Source organism: Toxorhynchites rutilus, chromosome 1 (assembly GCF_029784135.1).
Source record: "Toxorhynchites rutilus septentrionalis strain SRP chromosome 1, ASM2978413v1, whole genome shotgun sequence".
NCBI lineage: Eukaryota > Metazoa > Arthropoda > Insecta > Diptera > Culicidae > Toxorhynchites > Toxorhynchites rutilus.
The window spans coordinates 91253698-91276113 of NC_073744.1; the positions used below are offsets into that span (position 1 = coordinate 91253698).

General features: G+C 39.1%; 3 protein-coding genes across 15 annotated transcripts in view; 2 read left to right on the forward strand and 1 right to left on the reverse strand.

The window, feature by feature from the left end:
- Positions 1-6517, forward strand: part of LOC129761534 (uncharacterized) — a 52865-nt gene extending 46348 nt beyond the window's left edge. Inside the window, exons 4-9 of the mRNA XM_055759261.1 lie at positions 4619-4725; positions 4799-4987; positions 5050-5156; positions 5220-5405; positions 5457-5602; positions 5666-6517. Coding sequence (XP_055615236.1) covers positions 4619-4725; positions 4799-4987; positions 5050-5156; positions 5220-5405; positions 5457-5602; positions 5666-5926 — 996 coding nt within the window. The 3' untranslated portion in view covers positions 5927-6517. The remainder of the gene's footprint in view (positions 1-4618; positions 4726-4798; positions 4988-5049; positions 5157-5219; positions 5406-5456; positions 5603-5665) is intronic.
- Positions 1-11830, reverse strand: part of LOC129761475 (uncharacterized) — a 102381-nt gene extending 90551 nt beyond the window's left edge. For 2 of the 13 annotated variants that reach the window (XR_008740452.1, XR_008740453.1), the window contains exons 1-4: positions 11341-11817; positions 11218-11291; positions 11040-11163; positions 10760-10985 (exon numbers count right to left, since the gene is read on the reverse strand). The gene's annotated coding sequence lies outside the window, so the exon portion shown is untranslated. Of the gene's footprint in view, positions 1-42; positions 10986-11039; positions 11164-11217; positions 11292-11340 lie in introns of all 13 variants that reach the window. The other 11 variants (XR_008740444.1, XR_008740443.1, XR_008740447.1 and 8 more) reach the window with 10 other exon arrangements.
- A 264-nt stretch (positions 11831-12094) lies between these two features.
- LOC129761541 (pinin) lies at positions 12095-14242 on the forward strand. The gene is made up of 5 exons (XM_055759267.1): positions 12095-12344; positions 12453-12575; positions 12628-13280; positions 13348-13656; positions 13720-14242. Exons 1-5 carry the CDS (start codon positions 12322-12324, stop codon positions 13872-13874), a joined length of 1263 nt encoding a protein of 420 aa, XP_055615242.1. The 5' UTR covers positions 12095-12321; the 3' UTR covers positions 13875-14242.
- Positions 14243-22416: the final 8174 nt, after the last annotated feature.

Sequence of the window (22416 nt, forward strand, 5' to 3'; positions counted from 1 at the left end):
AAACGAATCAAGTGTATTTTTTTTTTAAATTGAGTTACTTACACCTCTGGATGCAGAAAATAATAATCTATCGACTATAAAATTACCGTGTCATTCGGAAAGCTGACAACAGCTTCAAAACTAAAATTCTGTGTAGCAGGCTGTGAAATAAACATTGAAATTGCATTAAGCCAGAATGAACCACAAACCAACAAGATGGCTTTTTTGGCAAATTATTTTTTTTTTCTCTATTATAGTGACTTTCAACACATTTCGGCTGGTTCGTCACTTTTACTTCCATCTTTGGAAGGATGTCGGGAGTAAGAATTGAACTCGTGATCTCTGTGTGAGAGGTATGGATGTTACAACTACGCCAGATAGCCTCCACAGTTGGAAAATTCTGAGAAAAGTTATAGGCCAGACCCTGTACAACTTGTATGGGTAAAATAAATTAGTTTAAAGAAAATAAAAAAAAAAGTTATTTGAAAGGGCCCAAAACACATAGGACTACGTATCTATAAGAATGAATAACATTATATTTTTCTTCAGATAAACAATTGAATATTGTTTAAATGTCAAGCATTGTCCAAACGCAATATGTGCCTCGTTTTGATTGGTCCAATTCGTGCTCCTCAAATGGTTCCGACCAAAAGTCCAACGTCTCTTCGGTTATGTCTCCGACATTACCCACCCGTCTTTTTTGATTTTTAAATTCATTAAAACATAATTTTCATTTAAATGTATGTGGTTTTGATGTGAGATTTTTTCAGAATTTTAGAGATGAGGTTGTGAGGTACAATTTTATGGTAATTTGAAATTTCGTAATTTTCAAATGAAATTTTGAGACACAGTACTGCTTTGAAATGTGTTCGTACGTGTTTTTTTTTATATTTATGATTTTTTTATAATGTTTCGAGGATTAAACGTACTATTTTTCCCTAATTTTCACCGTCTGGATTTTTTTAATTTTCATGAAATCGATGATTGTGTTACAAACACTTCAAATTCATAAGACTAAACATATCAACATCTGATCTATTTGAAGAACTATCCAATTTAGCATACTCAGGGAAGCGATCTGGCGTAGTGGTAACATCCATACCTCTCACGCTATAGGTCAGGTGTTCAATTCTCACTCCTGAGATTCTTCCAAAAATGGAAGTAAAGTGACGAACCAGCCAAAAGTGATGAAAGTCACTATAAACAAATTATAAAAAAAAATTCTAATCAAAAATTCAACCACCAAAAAATCTTGAAATTTTGAAAAGATCAAACTAATAGTATCGGTGGTTTCAAACTCATACAAAGAAACCTTGATACCTTTTCTTTGATTTCCCCCATTCTAATGTGATAGTTGTTTTTATGATAAATAATTGTATTATTACAAAATCTATGAATGGTTCAGATAGAATCTAGACGCACTGCTCATTTGACTACAGCGCTTTCTATGATCGGTTCTGGAATGTTTTGACAGCAGATTGTTTGGAAAATTCGATAATGAAAGTTTTGTTACGACGCATTCACATTTTAAAAAAGTGACTGATGGAAGCCAACAGAGAAAAAAATTATTTTAACATCCATGTCTAAAATCCGACGTCAGGTTCAAAAATTGCAAAATCTCTATTTTTTTCAAAATAGTTCATTTCTCCCATACAACTTGGCCTATACATTTTCTAAGACCCTTTTCCTTTTCCGATTGATAAAATTGTGGCTGGAAGATAGGTAAAATATTTCTCTATCGAGTAATTTCGATATCTCTATTTTGCTACTTTTTTATTTTCAAAATTCTGTATATTTTCCTATATTGACCCATGCTCACGTTTCAGTCTGTAACATTTCTTTGTCACGATCAAGAAAAAAAATGAATTATGTGGAAAGATTAATGATTCAATTCTCTATCTAATGAACATGATTGTGAAAGATGTTACTTGATAAACAATTAATTTATTTAAACTGAAATAATTCATTGTTCATGAAATCCAGCAGGACGTTGAACAGAAACTTGCACGCAACAAAAACTTTCACATGCTAACTTCACACAAACCCGAGAGCGGCCCGGAAAGTGTTAAGATAGAATTGATTTATGGTGCAAAAATGTTTGCGTAATAATAAATAGAGTGGGTTTTTTCAATAAGAGTTTTTCTGCTCGTCCATGCATTGTTCCACACAGTCTGCTGCCGCATAGATGTCACTATTTGTTCAATAGAGAGCATGAAATGATACCCTAGAAACGAGTTTTTTTTTATTCTCGAATGAATGCAGGTGGTTGTAATATACGCATGGCATTGACGATCCGTAAAAATGATAAGTTAAATTCACTACACATGGATGCAGTATGACGTAAAAATTTAAATACAGCATTCAGTCGTCCAAAACAATTTACATACAGTGACTCAAATCCGTAATCGTACTCCACCATGCAGATCTCTTTTCCCTTCTTTTGATAGTCGAAAACAAGCTTTCGGAAAATTCTATTTAGATAAAATCATAGTGTCATATGAGAGTTAAAAGGGTTGCAATCTGTTTTCAGAATAATGGTTTTTATTTCTCTAAAAGTGGCGAATGTATGTGCTAATGTAAGAAAATTGACTCAAACTCATAATCGTACGCTGGTTGAAATCTCTACTCGATTTCGAAGGTGTTGGCCAATTTCCGAATTCCATCATAAGTATGGTATCCCGTGTTCATTGCAACTATCTTTAGTTGTCTTTAGCCTTATCTACGAGTTTTTTGGTGTATTCAGAAGGTATATTTATCAATTTTTTCATTATGTGGTTTTTAAAATCGTTATTTTTAGAAATTTAATGGTTTCAAAATTTCCTACACAGATAACTTCCTTAGTTTTTTACTGGAATTGATGTCGGAAGATTGTGGAGGAATATCAATAACTTTTGAGTAATTGAAATGTAACCATGTGCGAACTTCATATGTCTTGAGCTCTGGGTCATTTTTTTTTATCCCATTTATTTATTTATCAGGCTCATTAGCATTTTATCTGTAACAGAGCCGCGTTTTTATCTTGTACATGTGCATATAATTATGTTTCTATAAATTGTAAATTACACAGTAGTAGAGTAGCCATTTAGGCGTTAGGTTTTCTGTTCCATTACATTATGGTGAATTACACTGTAGTAGCCATTTAGGCGTAAGGGTATTCTATCTGTTCTTCCATTGGACAGCGGAGACAGTTGAAATCGATCATTGTTGGGTTATTTATAGAACAGCAGCCCGATGTTTCTTGCAGAGCAGAGCAGTTGTATGGATGAATCGATCTTTGTTCCACCGTGGATCGATCTCCATAGCTGATATGATGGTTGCGTGGACGTAGTTATCCTATAACAACACAAAGATGGTCAATTGAGGGCCCTGAGTTTGAACTCACGATCGATCGCTTATTAAGCGAACGCGAAACCAAGTGGCTACGAAGACCCCCTGCTCTGGGTCATTGTCTTGGCAAAATTTGAATCCTCAATTCGAACCCATTTTGTTGATACTTTGCTTCATATTATATTTTCCTTCAGGATGATCGAGTAAACATTCTGACCCAATACACCATCGATGAAAATGGTTTTTATCGATGGTGTAATGGATCAGAATGTTTACTTGAACATCCTAAAGGTGTAGTATGTAGCAAAGTGTGAACAAAATGAGATGGAATCGAGGATTCAAGTTTTGCCAAGACAATAACCCAGAGCTCAAGTCATATGAAGTTCGCACATGGTTACATTACAATTACTCAAAAGTTATTGATATTCCCCCACAATCTTCCGACATCAATCCCAGTAAAAAACTAAGGAAGTTATCTATGTAGGAAATTTAGAAACCATTAAATTTCTAAAAATAACGATAATGAAAAAAAATAATAAATATACTTGCTGGATACACCAATAGCTCGTAGATAAGACTAAAGACAACTAAAGATAGTTGCAATGAACAAGGGATACCATACTAATGATGGAATTCGGAAATTGGCCAACGCCTTCGAAATCGAGTAGAGATTCCAACCAGCGTACGATTATGAGTTTGAGTCAATTTTCTTACATTAGCGCATACATTCGCCATTTTTAGAGAAATAAAAACCATTATTCTGAAAACATATAGCAACTCTTTTAACTCTCATATGACACTATAATTGTATCTAAATAGAATGTTCCGAAAGCTTGTTTTTGACTTTCAAAAGAAAGGAAAAGAGATCTGCATGGTGGAGTACGATTACGGATTTGAGTAACTGTATTTCGTGATGACCAAAACATTAAAAACGTGTTTTCTGTTCCTGACAATGCATCGTTTTGATTGGGAATAAAAATTTTTATCTAAATTTTGAGCATTGGCCGTCATTGCGGTTCTGAAGTTGAATCTTCCAATGAACTCTTTCATGCTTCTGATAAAGGAATAGCGTTTAGTTGGCATTCTACTAAGGCATCTTTCTCCTCCTAGATGGCACTAACATTCATAGATCATCGTAGCAAGTTCGAGAATACGAATGTCCTTAACGAATCTTCATGTCAAAGATATCACTAAACCTGAATCCTTTTTTGTTGAATATTTATTTATTATTACAAGTGTATTGAAAGTTTCCTTATGAATAAATCTGAAGTATAAAGAAACTCAAATTTTTTTTTCGATATTCCTTTTATAGCGATCTGAAGAACGTTCCGTACAGCTAGCTGTTCGTGTTCACAAGACATTGGAACTTGCTGACGACAAATTCTATGTTATCACATGTGGGAAAACCGGCTTCGCTAGGTAATTTTGCTACCTTTAAACTCTCGTAGTCGATATATAAAATATATATTTACTCTTAATAACCTCATTACAGGGATGATAACTCACCAGTGGCTCTAAAATTCTTCGAGAATGATCGCCGAATTCAGGAAACTGTGTATGGACGCAAATATACAGTGAAGGCGGAAGTAACCCATCCGAACGGAACGCAGGGAATCAGGGTGAAAAACTGCTTTGCTTTCAATAAGAAAAATAGCAGTATTGCATTAATCGATGAGCGAGGGTATAACAAGTACAAACAAATTGAAACTAAAAACATAACCTGGTTTGTCATTTTTTTTCAAGATGTTCAGTTATCAACAGTGGAACAACAATTATGACAAGGTTCAAAACTGCTTCAAACGGAACGACAGCCGTTGCCATGTTGAATACGATGTTTCGATTCCCAGAAGGTAATAGAAACTGAAAATAATATTGGATGTTCATACACAAATACTAATGTTTCTATATTCCAGGATCCGAGGTACACATCCAATGTGACGTCGTTCAGTGTAATGGTCTCTGTCCTGTTATTGAGGATAGCGCATGTTTAGAGGATGCATCCGTTGCCACAAATTCCGGACGAACGTTGGGGCAAGCCGAAGAAGGAATACTGTTGGCTGCTTCTACAATTTTTATACTGGATCCAATTGATGCCAAGGGTTAGTATTTTGATAACATGTGAGAAACAACTGTTTAACCTTTTTTCACAGCTCTTGGACCTCTTTGTGAAGACAACAGTGTTCGACCACATTGGCTACTTTGGCTAACGATCGCTCTGGCAGTATTGTTCCTAATAATGTTGTTAATGAACATCTTCCTTTGTACTGCTATGAGCTGTAGTTGTGCGAGAACTGAGGTAAATTTAAATCAACATTTTTCTAGCATCGAAGACCTCTTACATTCATTACATTTGGTGTAGATAATCGAAAAAGAGCCATCAATAATAGAAGAGTACGACCCATATAGAAGCTGGCATGGTTCCCAGTATGGTTCACGATATTCACTGCACGGTCGTGATGGTGGTCACAATAAGGGTTACACCAGCGGAGGAAGTACAATTCATTCGAATCGATCATTACCGATAGATTCTGACCATTATGCGATAGTGCACAGTCGCCCGGGATCGAGACATTCCGGACTGCATGGTCACCGTCCACGAGGGCCATCAAGTAACATGTAAATCAGTAGGACAAAACAGTAGCAGTACTACCTTTTACACCACTGTTCTTCTCAAGCACACTATTTCTGTTCGTTCATTGGATGCAAAAAAAAGTTATATTCGAGATTACATTAATATCTCTGAAATATTTCAGAGTCAATAAGTTCTCTTATTGAAAATGTTTGTTCGGTAGCTAACAAATCATGCCCATATTTGACATAGAAAGGAGTACCAAGAGGGCTTAGGTGTGTTGTAAATATTTGGCAATTTTAGAGAAAATCGTGAAATTCAATTAGATACTCCGAGAACATATTAAAAATAATAACGAAGACAAAACTAAAGATTTCATTCGATATTTCAATCATGTTTTAATTTGAGTTAATTGTTAAATATACGCAAACGTCCACATTCAATACAATTGAATTATGTTTATAAGAATAATAATTGCTGACAATCAAAAAGCAAATGAATAGTATTATTTACAATCGATTACTGAAGCTTCCCGGTACATAATACATATAAAAAAAAATTTAGGAATAAGCGGAATTGAACATAATAAAAATGTAACATATCGTTGTAAAATAATGAAATATAGATGTAACAAATTAACAATTGTTTCTAATCAATACAGTGAAAATTAATGTAAAAATCCTCAACATTAGGCATCGTTATTTGATTGACTTCCATTTTGAATAAAATACTCGTTTTATACGCAACGTAACAAAAGCATTAGTGTGTTTGCAGCTGCCTATCAAACAACTAAAAATACTATCAAAAACAATCCCGTATGTTGACTTCCGGATAGTTGCTGGGGCAGATAGGGTAGCGGTGTAAAAAAACGGGGAAATTGGTTGCCAAATAATTTTTTTCCGTCTTGCGCTGATGCAGGCGTTTTTAATACCAGTACATGGGAAATCAAGTAAATTTTTCTGCTAGTGTAATTTCAAAAGCCAGCTAACCGGCTTTATTTTGATATGTCGATCATCTGAATCGGTTCAGAGTTGAGATACCAACCGCCAAGGGAAGATCCGACATAATATGCCAATGCCTATCACACTTTGTGGAGTAGTACTGATATAAACAGTCGAGGTGAATGTTTTTTAAAATTTCTCTCTTCAAACAACATTGACATTGCGTTTAAAGGCGAATGAACTGAAAAGTTTAAAGCCTCTCAAAAACAAAAGAATACCCAGCAAACATTAAATCGTATAATTTTGCACGTGCCAAGTATTACAAGAAATCCGAATAAATCAGAATCGCATATAATATCAAACAAAGTATGTATCGTGTATATTTGAGATTGCATAAAATGTAAAAACTCGATTTTATATGCCATCATCAAATTAAGTCGCAATTCGGTATAAGAAACATCAATTTTATGATGTATATTGTCGTAAAATATATTTAATCCGCATCATATGCGCATCAAATGCTGATGCACTCGAAAGTTTTAACCGCTGTTGAATTAAATTTCAGATAGTCGCGCGAGATAGCTGGTGGATGATAATCCAGATGACCGGAGTTCGAACCAACATCGGAGCAGTTTTCATCAAACATCAATCTGTGCAATTTTAAACATTCATATTCCACGCCCAACACATGTCAATCAAACAATTATTATTTCTACGAACACCAATATACATATATATAAAAATGGCGATTCGTGAGGCTATAATAAACATTTCACGGAAATTGTTTGGGAGTAGCACCCTTGTTACAGCCCTGATCCGGGAATTCCCTAAACAATCGACTGTCTGGATTCCAAAAAATAGACCAGACAGTAGAACGGGAAACAACAGCTGATGAGCACCAACAAATAGCGGTAATATTGATTCGTTCTCCTCATGTGCTAGAGTGGAAGGGAGCGAAAACAAACCATTTACCGCTCGCTCCTATTGGGCTTTCGCTCACCGCTGTGATGCTGAACAATAACCAGAAGATCACAGTGGTGAATATTTCCATCGTTCTGCTGAAGACCGATAGCAAAGCATAACATCGCATAGGATGGAACACATACAAGCAGCGATCGCAAGCAGTAAATTGGAATTCTGTGGAGCAGAATCAGTCCAGTTCGGTCCACAACAGGATAAACATTACTTGTGTGAATTGTTTTTGGAATATTGTGAAATCGATTTCTTGTTAATATATGTATTTTTAAATGTTGTTAATTATAAAACGTAATTTGTGTCAGCATAGTTTAGTGTTTGTTTATGAGCAATCGGAAAAGAAACATTTGGTTTAGCTGGTCGTTCGTGTGTTGCTTACAGTCGGCATTGTGTTCGAGGCAATTGGTGGTTTTTGTTATTCGTCGACGGTAAGAGGATGTTTGTGGTTCGGGAATGGATTTCCCTTCGATGTTGGGGGCCTGTAATAGAGTTATCGAAGTTTTACGGACAGGCTCCCCAACAGAAATATTTTGCGCTATTTGTTTTTTTCTATGTTTGTAATAAATCGTATATGAGTATGGCAAAAGTCGTATTTGGTGCTTTGACAATTCATGAATATATTCATATTAGATCGCAATTCAATTCAACATAATCGCTTTTATAGCCGGTCAAAGTTGCATATTCATCCAAACAAATTTGGTAAGCATTTGCCATGTATGTATATGGCCTCCACTTTTGCATGCATATGCCAGTTAGGCACATTATATCGAGATGAAGAATAGAAGGTGGGAAGATTCACGAGTTTTGGTTGTGTTGAACTTTGATTGTGTTAGTAGCCAGGAAGATATGAAGTTCACATACCAGGCATACCAGTCAGTTACTCAAATGGTACAAAATTGAATGTGTCAACGAATAACGTTGAAAGAGGATATACAGAAACTAATTACAGATTTCCAAATCATATTTTTGCACCATGAAAATAAACAACATCACGAACTAAAATGTTTAATTTTTACTTTGATATCCGAAATAGTATTCTATGTTTGGATTCTAGAGCAACTTCATGGAAGTTTGACTTTTATCAGCAATTGTAATTACTTTTTTCACAATTAGGGTGCTGAAAACTTCAGTCGTCTAAAACTAAGACGCCAGCGGAAAACTTTTCGTCTCAATCTAAGTCATACGGAGTCAATTAAATTTATTTTTCATGTTCATTTTACATGAAAAAAAAACTTGCAACCTTTTATCCCATGCACTGTCAAATGTTTTTCCGGCAAAGGAACAAAAGATTGCGTGACTCTGACTTTGTTCGTTTACGTTTTTGGTCGACGTAACGAGAAGTAAAATTGAATTGAAATTAAGTTTAGAACACTTCAAAAGTACTGAAATTTCAGTTTCTGTTAAAATGTCGGGCCCTTATGATTTTGAACGCTAGCATTGATTTAGGAAAAAAAATGTAGTTCGTTCATTTCATTTGCTTATTTTTACTTTTAAATACAACACTTTTCCTATGTAGTGGACTATCATAAGAAAAGTAACATACATAAACTAAATCTGTGACGTCACAGATTTAAAAAATCTTCCCACCTTTCATTTTCCATCTCGACATTATATGCCAACCAAATTTTAGGGCATATGATGTTATATATACGCTTGTTATGCGATTTAATGTTTGCTGGGTAGCCTTCCATTTTTCAATGTTCTCTAACGCAGTATCGTAAAAATTGTTCATAATTTTAAGACATGTTGCCTCCTGTATTTCACCTAAATCAACTATTTTTGACGCAGGGCTACCTCCTTCTAAATCAGAAAATCTTACCAAATCAGAAAACTTGTCACGAGTTCATGAAATAGTTTTAAAGTTGATAACTATTTTTGTCGCGAAATAAATTGGAAATTCCCGGAGAGTTTTTTGATAATTTATACATTACGATTCTCTAATCCTTAAATGGTTTGAATTATTAAAAATTGGAATATTCTATTCCGAGGAATGGGGATAGCCGTGAGGTATAATTAGGCGTTCGTAAATCGCTCGCTAGAAATGTAAATGCAACTTTCTTTAATACGGACACTGTGGAGAGAAGAATGATTGCATCCATCCGTTTTTAACTTATTAGATTTAAAAAAGCCGTTTACGATTTCTAATACTTAGTCTGGCTCCAACTAGCGATCAGTTAGCAGTCTCACCTAACATTGATGTCACCCACAACGGGTTTGCTCGATACAAACTTCAAAAGCAAAATCGTTCCGCTGAATCGGTCTCAGATGCTCAAACAGTTCCAAATCTTTATACTGTAACCTTTGGAGAGTGTAAACATAATGCATTGGGTTTCTTTGGATTGGCAGCCACCAAATACAGAAAGACTGTCAGACCGTCTCAATGACTGCTCAATTGAAACTCTTACTCGTTACACATTTTCAGGTGATCTCCAACTCCTATACATTTCAATTGTGCCGCCAGAATTGCGCTTTTTGTATCAATAACATAGTTTGAACTCGCTCTAATTGCTTTACAAATCCGGGACCGGTTCTGAGTGAGAAATGTCATAATGTTTCTTTGTTTCTCAATCACTGATAGTTTTGATAAAAAGGCGGGTCTGACGAATCCCTAATGTTCAATCGACTAAACTATTGCAGTGACTAAAAAGGAAATCACAAGACAGTAAGGTACCGGTCTTTCTACCCCCTCTGCAGCTGAAATGGTAAACAAGCGTAATCCGTAATCCCGCATCAACAATGTGATCTTTTCTTGGACACAACCCTCTATATTTTTTTGGACTTCAGTGGTTAAAAATACTTCATCTCTTTTATGATGAGGAACTAACAGCAACATTAGAGGCAGATACATCGTCTCCTTCAACAAGGCGAATAAATGTTCGAAGGATCGCTAACTAATCTCTGGTGAGAAACAATTTAAGGCATGAGTTGTCAAATAAATAGTAGTACAACAGGACATTATTATACATACAGTGGAACCCCAATTATCCGCGATAGCGCGAACCATAGTAAACCTATAGGCCTTCCCGGAATTTGTCAGTGAGTGATAGGCTCATGCACTTTGGTTTTGACCATGGCTTTCACATTATCTGGTCATTGGTGTACTGTTGCTAGTGGAAATCAGGGATTAAAATCATCCAAGACACTGTTCATTTAGCTGTTCTAAATTTATTGACACCTCGAACGAAGCTTTAAAGCTGCAAATATAATGTTGTTTTTTATATTCTATGGCGTGCTTATTTGATACTCACAAATTCAGTAACGGCCTATAACCTATAACCCCTGATTCTTTCAACTCAGCTAATTTGATTTCCTCGAAATTAATCTGCAAATGACTCTTCTAAATTTATTGACACCTCGAACGAAGCTTTAAAGCTGCAAATATAATGTTGTTTTTTATATTCTATGGCGTGCTTATTTGATACTCACAAATTCAGTAACGGCCTATAACCTATAACCCCTGATTCTCTCAACTCAGCTAATTTGATTTCCTCGAAATTAATCTGCAAATTACTCTATAAGTATCGGTGTAATAATATTATGAAAACGTACGTGAAATGTCCTCTAGTTGCTCGATTACCATTCACACACCAACTTCAACAATCAAAAATATTTTTACGAATGACTATCTATTCTTCCTTTGACATTTCCGTTCCCTCTGTTAATACACTACGCTCCATAACAGTGTTCCCATCTGTAACTACACTACGATCCATAACAATGTTCCCATATGTAACTTTCTAGGGCACGGTGGCGCTTGAAACGCTTGCGTTTACAGTGTACATTACCTTGTAGAAGGATAGTTTAATGATTTCTGTATTGATAAAACATAGTTTTGATGCTTAAATATCCTTTTTCGTGTTTGGAACTCATTTTAGTTTTTTATTGTGTTATCCGCGATTTTCGTTATTCGCGGTGAGCTAGCCCGACTATTCCGCGGATAATCGGGGTCCTACTGTATTTCTTCTCTATGCTCAAAATACGGTACAAATTGATAAAAAGACGGGACAATCCAAAAAGGTCGAAAAAACGGTACGTTTGGCCAGCCTAGCTATACTTACCGATTCTTATATGGGTCGATGGTATCACCTCATTCTGGAAAAGGAGTTCCTTGGCCAAAATAGTTTGAGAATCCCTGAATTAAGTGATCCACAATTTAGAACCTTTAAAATTTTAAAGTAAAAGGCACAACAAACTATACTTACCGATTCTTTTGAAATGCATACCACGCATATTTTAGTTTTTATAGAATGTCCTTTACTGTATAACTAGTTCCTATTTTTAACGCCATGTGTTCGTTTGGCGCTCTGTGTACATATATGTCAATTATGACAAATTCATTGAAGTGATAGAAATAACCCAAACTCACGGAAAATCACAAATGTTCTGTTTAAAAACGTACTATTTACGGTATTTGGCTGTCTTTCATTTGCTATAAAGTTTCGGCATTCAAGTGAAAAATAAATCGACATCAAAATTGTGATCGGAAGAGTAATTGCGGTTCAATAGTCACCTAGATTCTCAACGACAGCGATGGCTACCGAAGTTATAAAAGGGTACACTTATTTTATTGAGAATTTTCTCCGCAAGTTTTCGAAACAGTAGTAGAATATGTTATTTATTATTTAAAAAAAACGTCTTTTCCAATTACGAATGCTCAACAGGTACACTGACTTACAGCAAGAATTAAACAGGGCTCGTGATAACCTCAAGGGACTGAACGAAAATATACGGAAAATAATCGGCCGGGATCCATCTATAACTGAGCAGTACAACGCTGGGAACAGGTAATACACTCCGCTAGGGTTATAAGAATCAATAATACTCAATCTATTTTAGTTTCGGGGCATACTCAAGAATCGAAGCAAGGAAAAGAAACGTCAGCGTTTTCGAACAAGGTCGAAGACCAGAACAGGAACGACGCTTTTCGGATGGCATTCAGAATCCAGTGAAACGCCGTATGATTGGCGAAACGAAATCTGTTTTTAGTAGACTTTCCGGTCCACCCAATAGGGACAATGAGTACGAGAAACCGAGGATACATTCACGCGTTATCAAGGAACAGCCTACAAGGCAAGAGATTGTTGCTGCTCAAGGCGATGATGAGCAATCACGAGCACGTAATCGACGAATCTTTGGTTCTCTGTTAGGAACGCTACAGAAGTTCTCCCAAGAAGAGTCCAAGCTTAAGTCGAAGGAGGAGAAGAAAGCTCTTATAGAGAAAAAGTTAGAGGAACAGCAGAAAATTGAAAGGGAAAATATGCGCAAAGAAAAACATAGTTTGTTTACCGATCGTAAACGCCAACAACTTCAAATTCGCGCAATTGAAACTAAGATGGCTAAAATGAAAGATCTGGAAACCTGGCAAGAATCGAAACGACTTTTGGGCAATTTTATAAAAACTAAGACCAAGCCTCATATATACTTTCTTCCTAAAACTATGGACTCTAAAATGGAGAAAAAACTGAAAGAATGTAAAGAAGAACATGCGAGTAAGTATTTTTTCTATTATGCAATAAATGTTTCTCAATTATCGTGTATATACTAATGTTTGAATAGAAAACATGGAACAAAGACGCCAGGAAGTGATGGACAGTATTGCGGGTGTGGAAGCGCGTTTCAAAGCGGACCTCCAAAACCTAGAAGAAAATATGAACCGCGACAAAAGCGAAATCGGAGAGGACAACGCGAATAGTGCAAAACACAACCGTTCGGCGGGCGTTGAAGATGATGATGACTTACAGGATGACGATCATCCCACAAGTCCATACAACGATCAAACGGATGTTATCGAAGGACCTGCGTTACCTTCAGCGATGGTTTCGGCGAACTTCAAAATCACAATCCATAATAATGAGATTAAGCAGGGTAAATAGTTTTTTCAGCGTTCGTGCCTCATTTATTAACTTGTTTTTCATATTTCCCAAACAGAGAAGGTTGAAGCATCTCCCAAAATCGTACGTTTGGTAGAGGGTCCTGCTACCCCCGCAATAAATAAGGAATCAACTCCTGAAAGTGCCTCTTATTTGGCTCAGGGTGAAAATTTTCAGATCACATTCAAAACAGATCGCGCTACAGACTTATAAAACTGGATTTTGGAATACCAATAAATGCCATTGATACGCGGTAAAGCGTGTAACAGTGGAACGACAAAACTTGCGGAACCGATAAACGAAAGCTTTTTTTGATAAATATACATAGAGAATGCCTACGAAAAAATTAAGTGCTAAATTTGGCGCAATATAGATTTCCGTGTTCGGTACTTTTCTAAGGAATATTCAATGCGTTGTTTCCGCTATAGCAAATCTAAACCAATGCCCCAGAATGGCATTCAAAAGTACGATTCATTTAAACACAAGGGAATATTTGTAAATCATAAAAGTTATGTCGAATGCCATTTTCATATCTTAAGTTGTGTACACTAAATAAATGATGCTTTTCAATAAATATAGTATACAGAGAGAAAACTGCATACATAATGCGATGATGTTTATTGCTTTTACATGTTAAAATGAACAGTTCTTATCGGCTATTCGAAACAAAAACTTAGAACTAGAACTACCAAACGGTTAAATATCTTGACAGCTAAATATCACACTGGTGAAAGTGATCGATTTGGCAGAAATAGGTATATAAAATCCGTAGTTCTAGTGTTAAGGTTATCTGGGTGGATAGGGCCCTATTACGTGAATCGCTATTACTATCACGCCGAGCCAAATTTCGTATTTTGTGTGGGCAGAACCACTATGCGCGAAGCGGACTCCACCAACTAGACGGAAAAAGGATTTGACGCTAATAAATTACACGTGCTATATTAGTTTTAACGAGAGTTTTTTAATTATACGTGTTCACTGTACAACGTACTGAATGGAAGAGAAAGAATAAAGTTCACTGCGCTACTTCTGTGCGCTTTGTTTTTGGTTCTGCGGGGTTGGCAATCGTCCACTGGGAAAACTATGGTGATGATATGCATCAAGATAAGAATGAGAAGGTAGACGTGTTGCTCATTCCTACACTCCTCCTCAACACGTCCTTCGAGTCTCCTTAGCTCGATACTCCAAGATGTTCCAGAAGTTGCCAGAATCTTGTGGCGCCCAACGGTTTCGTGAGCGTATCTGCTGTCATCTGCTCTGATGGACAATACAACAGCTTAACCTCGTCTCGTTCGCTCAAATCTTTAATAAAGAATCGCCGTGTATCGATGTGCTTTGAGCGCTGCGTAGCTCGTTCTGCGTGGACGAAACTCAGACAACTTTGATTGTCCTCGAACACTGTAGTAGCTTCCAGCCGCTCTTCCCCGAGATCTGCTAGAAGTCTTCGAAGCCAGATAAGTTTTTGACAACAGTCACTTAAAGAGATGTATTCTGCCTCCATGGATGAAAGGCTTACACAGGACTGTCTACGACTGACCCAGGCTATAGGTCCACCACCGAAAAGGAAAATGAATCCCGTTGTAGAACGCCGGCTTTCCAGGTCACCAGCCCAATCAGCGTCCGAGTAACCTATAAGCTTCCATCCGCTATCACCAGGTCCAAACTTCAGCTTCAACTCTTTAGTACCTTTAAGATACCTCAAAACTCTTTTGGCAGCTCTCCAATCTTGATCTGTTGGTTCACTTGATTTTCGCCCGAGAAATGCCACACTGTCGGATTGACATTGCACAAATCCCATTTTGGTGAGTACCACATGGAGTGTACGGTTCCAGAACCGCGCTGCTTGTTTCAGCCCGTAAATACTCCTTTTCAGGCGACAAACTAGATCCTCCTTTCCTGCTGCTGCATTACCGGGAGGCTGGCGCATAAATATTTCTTCGGTCACTGTCCCATGCAAATAAGCTGTTCGAACGTCAAAATGTTGAAGAATTATTTTGTTCTTTCCCGCTACTGCCAGTAGCGCTCGCAAGGTCTCATGTCGCGTCACCGGAGCGGAAACATCTAAATAATCTATACCGTAACGCTGGGTAAAACCCTGCGCCACCAGTCTCGCTTTATGCTTCACGATATCTCCGTTTTCGTCATGTTTAAGTTTGAACACCCACCGTGAACCAATGGCCTTCTTTCCAGTCGGCAAAGGAACTAGCTCCCATATGGTGTTTTCCTCATGTGACCGCATCTCGGCATCCATGGCCTCCTTCCACTCCTTCACCTGGAGCGCATCGCGATAATTTGTGGGCTCTTCCGCTAAGCTCTTAGCAATACCCACTACGAAGTCACTTAATCGTTGTGGTAGAACACCTCTTGTTCGTCTTCTCTGTCGACGCGTTTCTTGCTCATCCTGCGCACATGCACCGTCGCTTTTATTGGAACTATCGTCAGCGCTGACAAAACCTTCAAGTTCAGAGAAGCTATCCCGAACACCTGGGGACGGCTCTGTTTCCACAACATCGTTCTGACCTTTACTAGTATTCAGCGGAATTTCTATTTCGTTGTCCGAATTTACAACTGCAACTGGATCCGTTTGTTTCAACATCATCTCCGAACCATGCTCTAACTCCATAAACTTCGCATCCCGACTGATGGTAATGCGATTCGTAGAAGGGTCGAGGAAGCGATAACCCTTATGCTCCTCCGAATACCCGACAAATCTAAATTTAACTGCTTTGTGATCCAATTTCGAGCGTCTAGCATCCGGAACGTGCGCGTACGCCCAGCACCCAAATACCCTCAGGTGCGCCAAATGTGGCTTACTGTTCATCCACAGTTCATACGGTGTTTTTCCGATTACACGCGATGGAATACGGTTCTGTATATACGAAGCTGTCATTACCGCTTCGCCCCAATACAGCTTATCCAGCACAGCGTCCGCAAGCATACATATCGCCATCTCTTGGAGTGACCGATTTTTACGCTCGGCTACTCCGTCCTGCTGTGGCGTGTACGGTGTAGTGTACTGCGCCCTGATTCCCTCATTCTCATAAAAATTTCGCAGCTCACGGCCGATGTATTCTCCACCTCCATCCGACCGTATGACGACAGGTTTCCTTCCGAAACAATTCTCGCAGCGACGCACAAATTCCTTGATTCTAGCGGTAGCTTCATCCTTACTCTTGAGTAGATACACGGTGGTGAAACGGCTGAAATCGTCTATCAAGGTCATAATGTACCGGTTTCCAGAGGGAGTAGCGGTTTCCATTGGTCCACAAAGATCTGTGTGGATCAACTCGAGTGGCCGTTTCGCCTTCCTTTCAACTATTGGAGGAAACGGTTTTCTCGCAAGTTTCCCCTTTATACAGCATTCACACGTAACACGATTTCCACAATCAGATAATTTAAAACCATTTACCAGATTTTCTGCTTCAATCCTGCGTAACACATCCGCATCACGATGTCCCACACGACGATGCCATGTGTGCTGACACCATTCACTATGTTCACCGCCAACTTTCAGCGACTTCTGCTGAATACGTAGCCGATAAAGACTGCCGACTTTCTCGCCAACCACCACTGTCTCACCAGCAGCGTTTCTTATGGAACACTCCGACGCACTGAACACTGCAATATACCCCTTTGCAGCTAGCTGACTCACGGATATAAGACCTCCGTCCAGCTCAGGCACAAAAAACACATTTGTAAGCTTGATTTCCACTGGACTGCCCCGTCCATCTTCACCGAAAATAACACCATCGCCGATACCATTCACTTTGGTTTTATTACCATCGGCAAGAGTCACTTTTGACTCTACACTTGTACGCAGCGATTTGAAAAATGCACGATCATTTGTCATATGCGCCGTAGCGCCACTATCGATGATCCAGCTACCCGCCATTGCATAACCAGCCATAAAACATACCGAGCCGCCGGTTCCCTGCGCTTGCTTCGCCTTTGGATTGTCATCTTTCGGCTTATCGCCCTTTGGCCCTTGCTTTTTATCGCTACCACTGTTTTTCGCTAACCACTTTTTACACTGCGCCTTTACATGACCCGGTTGTTTACAATAAAAACAATGCCGCTCTTCTTTGCTGCTATTCGCGGTCAGCTTCATCGCTTTCACACCTGTCGCAAGAGATTCACCTCGCTGCTGCCTCTGCCGGAATTCATCCAACAGCCTAGCCTTGACGGAAACTACCGTCCAATCAGCATCAACACGACACTGCAGGCTTTGTACCAAGCCACGATATGATTGCGGAATACTTTTAAAAATCATCGCAATTTTCAACGACTCTTTTAAAGCCAGCTTATCAAACAATTCTTCCATTCCCGACAAATGCTTGTCCATATCGTCACTTTCAGACATACTCGCACTGCACAGTTGAGTGAAATAAAACACCACTGTCGACATCGTCGCTTTCTCGTGGTGCTCTTGCAGAGCATGCCACATACCGCGCGCACTGTCCGCACCATGCACAATCTTAAATTGGCTCTCTTCCAGGAAAAGACCAATATTTGCACGAGCCTTCCGATCGCGAGCAAACCATTCCGGTTCCGGATCCTGCGGTTTGGCCAAACAAATCACATCCCATAAGTCTTCTCTCTCGAGCAACCACTCCATCCGCTGTTTCCACGAACCCCAGTTGCTCGAGCCCAACTTTGGAAAATTAACTTTGGCATTATCCGCCATTTTGCCACTTGCACAAAAAATTGCTAACACCGAATTTTTCACTCGCAAGCACACGCCGAATTAAACAAAACGAAATCTCAATATTTTCCGAACTATTCGTCTACTGGACCCATAACCTGTGGGCAGAACCACTATGCGCGAAGCGGACTCCACCAACTAGACGGAAAAAGGATTTGACGCTAATAAATTACACGTGCTATATTAGTTTCAACGAGAGTTTTTTAATTATACGTGTTCACTGTACAACGTACTGAATGGAAGAGAAAGAATAAAGTTCACTGCGCTACTTCTGTGCGCTTTGTTTTTGGTTCTGCGGGGTTGGCAATCGTCCACTGGGAAAACAATGGTGATGATATGCATCAAGATAAGAATGAGAAGGTAGACGTGTTGCTCATTCCTACATTTTGTAAATCCAGATGACCTTACCGTAAACTGACCAGACGTCCCGCATTTCGACAAAGTGTCCCGCGTTAGATTACGTCCTGCGAAACGTCCCGCATTTGGCAAAAGAAGCGAAAATGTCCCGCGATATCGATATATTTCAATATTAAAATTCTATCATATTTAATTTCTTTAAAAGATTAACCTCAAAAAACATTTTTTTGGCAGACTGTTCAAGAGCGCTTCCAATGAATCCGAAGATTTACACGATTTCTATAAAAATACCCTATTGATCCGCAGGGACCGACGTGAGTCAGACAAAAAATTCATTCTCGGTCGGGGCTCAAAGTGTTAAATAAGCCGGAAGAATTAGTGGATGCTAGACAGGAAGTTTGAAGAAGTATCGTGAATGAAGTGCCAGGCGGCCTTACGACCGGAACCTCAACCATGGCCGATGAAAAGATGGATGTCGGAATGTTCTTAAACCTTTTCGTGGCTTGGGCGGTCAGTTGTCTCTCCGTTTTGGCCATGATGTTATTGAATGAACTCTTCCGTTCGAAGTTCGCTCAAATTTTTTCTATCCTTCGCAGCTGGGGGATGTTGGTAAGGTTGGCGGTTTTCGCTACAATGTTCATCTCCAGCCGATCCATCTCCTCCAGTGATCTCCTGGAATAATGGGCAGCTGCCAGGTTCGACCTAAAGATCACATTACCGTTGCGTTATATCTCTTTATGAAGACGGCAACTCCTCCTTTATTTTTATCTCCCCGTTCGCCGCATGACTCGAAAGAAGAGCGGCTTGGACATTCCCTTCTCGCCGATCGTCAGCCAGAAAAGGATCTTCTTCGAGAACTTGGTGTGGAATATATATTTGACGTCAATGCTTACCTCCTCGGTGGAACGTGAAGTACCCGGTCCCCTGCCATTCGTTGAATTCCATCTGACTTTCATCTGATCTCGTCTGACGCTTCCGAATAGAAATGTTCATTCTGACCAGATTCTTCTCCACTGTTTGGCCGGTTGTTTCGATCTTCCGGCTCAAGGAGCGGCAGGGAGAGGATATTGTAAATATCAAATCGGCTATATCCGGTGGACATGAAGTGCTTCAGGATGTCCGTCTTGTTCGCTCCGGGTGGAGCTGGCAATATGAGAAAATCATAAAGTTGCTTGACTGTTTTCGCCATGGCTGCTGCGAATCATCAGCGTTGAATCATTTTTGTTTAAGGCTTAATAAACATAATATTCATGAAAAATTTGTTCCATTGAATTATCTAAGATAGTTTTTTTTCCATAATTTTCGATAATTTGAAGAAAATTGTAGAATTCGAATCATGCTTGCTAGGCTTAAATACTCAGTCTGAGCGAGTTTTTTTCAAGCGTTAACAGAATCCGTACCACTGAAAAATTACAACTATGTGCGATATGTTGAAAAAAAATACAGATCTGGTTTAATTGCAGGGACACATGTTAGGAATTTCGTGAATAAATGAGACTCGATATTCACATAATGTAAATACACAAAGTTTTTTTTAGGTGTCCCGCGATAGACCTCTGACCATCTGGTCACTTTATCTTACCGAGTTGAGTATTTGCTTGAATTTCATGTGTTGCAATACATCTTGCATTTCTGAAATGTTTACCAAAGAAAAATACCGAAACGCAAACTAAAAGAAAATAATTCTCTGAAGATATGCGACAAGCAATTTTTGTTTGTGTAACAATAACGAAAACCTAAGGAATAATTGCCCATTTTGTTTGACGTAGGACTATGTCATTCAGTAATTGGGCCAATTTAGAAAACAAGACATGTTTTTGTGATACAAAATAGTAAATGCAGTGTTTGTTCTACAGACAATGTGGATAGAGAAAATATAGCATTTTAAGCTTCGCCCATTTTCATTTTATTGAGTATAAATCATAATTCGCTCAGCTTTTGAGACGTACTGACGTGTTTATCGATTGCGCTTATGGGCCTAATCACGAACGTCACTTCACGGTGAAAGCGAAATTAAGGGTATACAAATTGCATACAAATCTTCTCGTTTTCACCGTGAAGTGACGTTCGTGATCAGGCCCTATTTCTGAGTGAACAATCTACCGTTGAAAGTCTTTTTTAATATTATACTATGCCGCGTCGCGTGATAAGTGTTCTGCGATGAGGCGAGAAAACACATTCAAAATCGATTATTCTCAGTTCGTGGAGAAGCCGTCAGTTGAGAAACTTTTTGGTTTTTGTACTTCGGTCCTCGGTTTGAAGAGGGAAGACATCAAACGACTTCATTGTCACAGAGGTAATGCATGTGCGGCTGTAAAGGTCAGTGATTTGACGCTCGCACAAAGAATCGTTGACGAACATGACGGGAAACATGAAGCGGAGAATGGAGGGAAAAAACACAAACTACGGATCACATTGGAAGATGGTAGTGTTGAAGTGTGTTTTTTCGACCTACCCGAAGATGTATCCGAAAAAAAAAGGTCGCCACTTTCCTAATGAAATTCGGGGAAATATTCTCGACCCGTGAAGTGATGTGGAGCGAAAACGCCGGAGCAGAAGACATACCACTCGGCATATGGTCTGCTCGTATGTCAGCGAAGCAGAACATCAACTGGTGAGCTACCATCGACGGAGAGCAGGCGTTCGTTGTGTACTAGGGACAGCTACAGTCCTGCCGTCATTGTAAAGAACAAGCGCACATTGGCCTATCATGTGCACAGAACAAAAAACTTCTATATCAGAAGAGCTATGTAAACGTGACGAAGCAATCTGGAAAGGTTAATAAGTCAACCACTGATCAACAATTCAGCCAGCCAGTCCGAAACCGTTCCAGGTTTCAGAGCGAACATAGGCAGCCAACCCTGCAGCTCAAACACAACGAAACAAATCATCATCGTATTTACTCGCACCACCGCAAGTTATCGTGTTATTTTTTTAAGAAGCCAGCGCTACGATCTCAAAGCAAAAGTAGCGATGGTAACGAAACCGACGATTCTACTACATCCATAAACAGTACACAAAACCGAGGACGGCCGACTGGTAAAAAAACCCCGCCGAGATGACATCGACGACGATAGGATTGAGATAATGTTAATTTAAAAGGCTCTCGCATCGTACAATACCTCGTCCATCAACATCGCCACAATTACGAACCCCACGAAGATAAACGCGCTACGAAACTTCATCAACAGCCAAAACCTCGATATCGCGTGTCTGCAAAGAGTAGAAAACGAACAGCTCTCCTTGTTCGGCTATGTCGTTCTCTTCAGTGTAGATCACACGAGAAGGAGGACAGCTGTCGCTTTCAAGGAACACATACAGGTGACTCATCTTGGCCGGCGATTTTAACTGCGTGCTTCGAACTTGCGATTCAAGCAGCCCGAGTCGACAACTACAGCTTCATGACGTATAGGAAAAACTTTATTCGCGTGAGAGTGGATTTACGTACGTCTGCCGCAATGCCCAGTCGCGGCTGGATCGCATTTATGTCAGCAGCAGTCTGCGCGATCACTTGCAAGTAGCACATTTCCACGTCTGCTCGTTCACTGAACACAAAGCACTGACACTCCGTTTATGTCTCCCCCTTCTTGGACAAGAACATGGCGGTGGGTTTTGGTCCCTTCGACCACACCTGTCCAACGAACACGTTGCGGAATTCCAGTACAAGTGGCAATACTGGACCCGCCAGCGTAGAAA

Excerpts from the sequence above, each read along its gene's own strand:
- LOC129761541 (XM_055759267.1), top strand. The coding sequence starts at position 12,322 with ATGGCTACCGAAGTTATAAAAGG. Across the intron at positions 12,345-12,452 it reads GCTACCGAAGTTATAAAAGG|GTACACTGACTTACAGCAAG; the intron begins GTACACTTATTT and ends AATGCTCAACAG. Across the intron at positions 12,576-12,627 it reads CAGTACAACGCTGGGAACAG|TTTCGGGGCATACTCAAGAA; the intron begins GTAATACACTCC and ends AATCTATTTTAG.